This window comes from Eimeria tenella, genomic scaffold (assembly GCF_000499545.2).
Source record: "Eimeria tenella Houghton genomic scaffold, Eth_scaff3141, whole genome shotgun sequence".
In the NCBI taxonomy this organism is placed as follows: domain Eukaryota; phylum Apicomplexa; class Conoidasida; order Eucoccidiorida; family Eimeriidae; genus Eimeria; species Eimeria tenella.
The window spans coordinates 1-250 of NW_013543003.1; the positions used below are offsets into that span (position 1 = coordinate 1).

Genomic DNA, 250 nt, shown 5'->3' on the forward strand with positions numbered 1-250 from the left:
CTGCTGCTGCGGTTGCTGCTGTTGCTGCTGCTGCTGCGTTCGGGGTTTTTGCTGCTGCAGCAGGCTCAGACTTTTTGGGGGTCCCTCCGGCGGCCGTTTGGCTGTTGGTGGAGTCTCCTGCTGCTGATGCTTCTGATTCTGCTGCAGTTGTTGCTGGTGCCGCTGCGTCACTTGCTGCTGCTGCCACGGGCTGACTTGAAGCAGGAGCAGCAGCAGCAGAAGCTGCAGTTGCAGCAGCAGCTGCTGCTGC

General features: G+C 61.2%; 1 protein-coding gene across 1 annotated transcript in view; it reads right to left on the reverse strand.

The window, feature by feature from the left end:
• Nucleotides 1-65: 65 nt before the first annotated feature.
• ETH_00040575 (uncharacterized protein) overlaps nt 66-250 on the reverse strand; it is a gene marked incomplete at both ends in the record, with an annotated part of 1,324 nt that continues 1,139 nt past the window's right edge. Inside the window, one exon of the mRNA XM_013376106.1 lies at nt 66-247. Coding sequence (XP_013231560.1) covers nt 66-247 — 182 coding nt within the window. The remainder of the gene's footprint in view (nt 248-250) is intronic.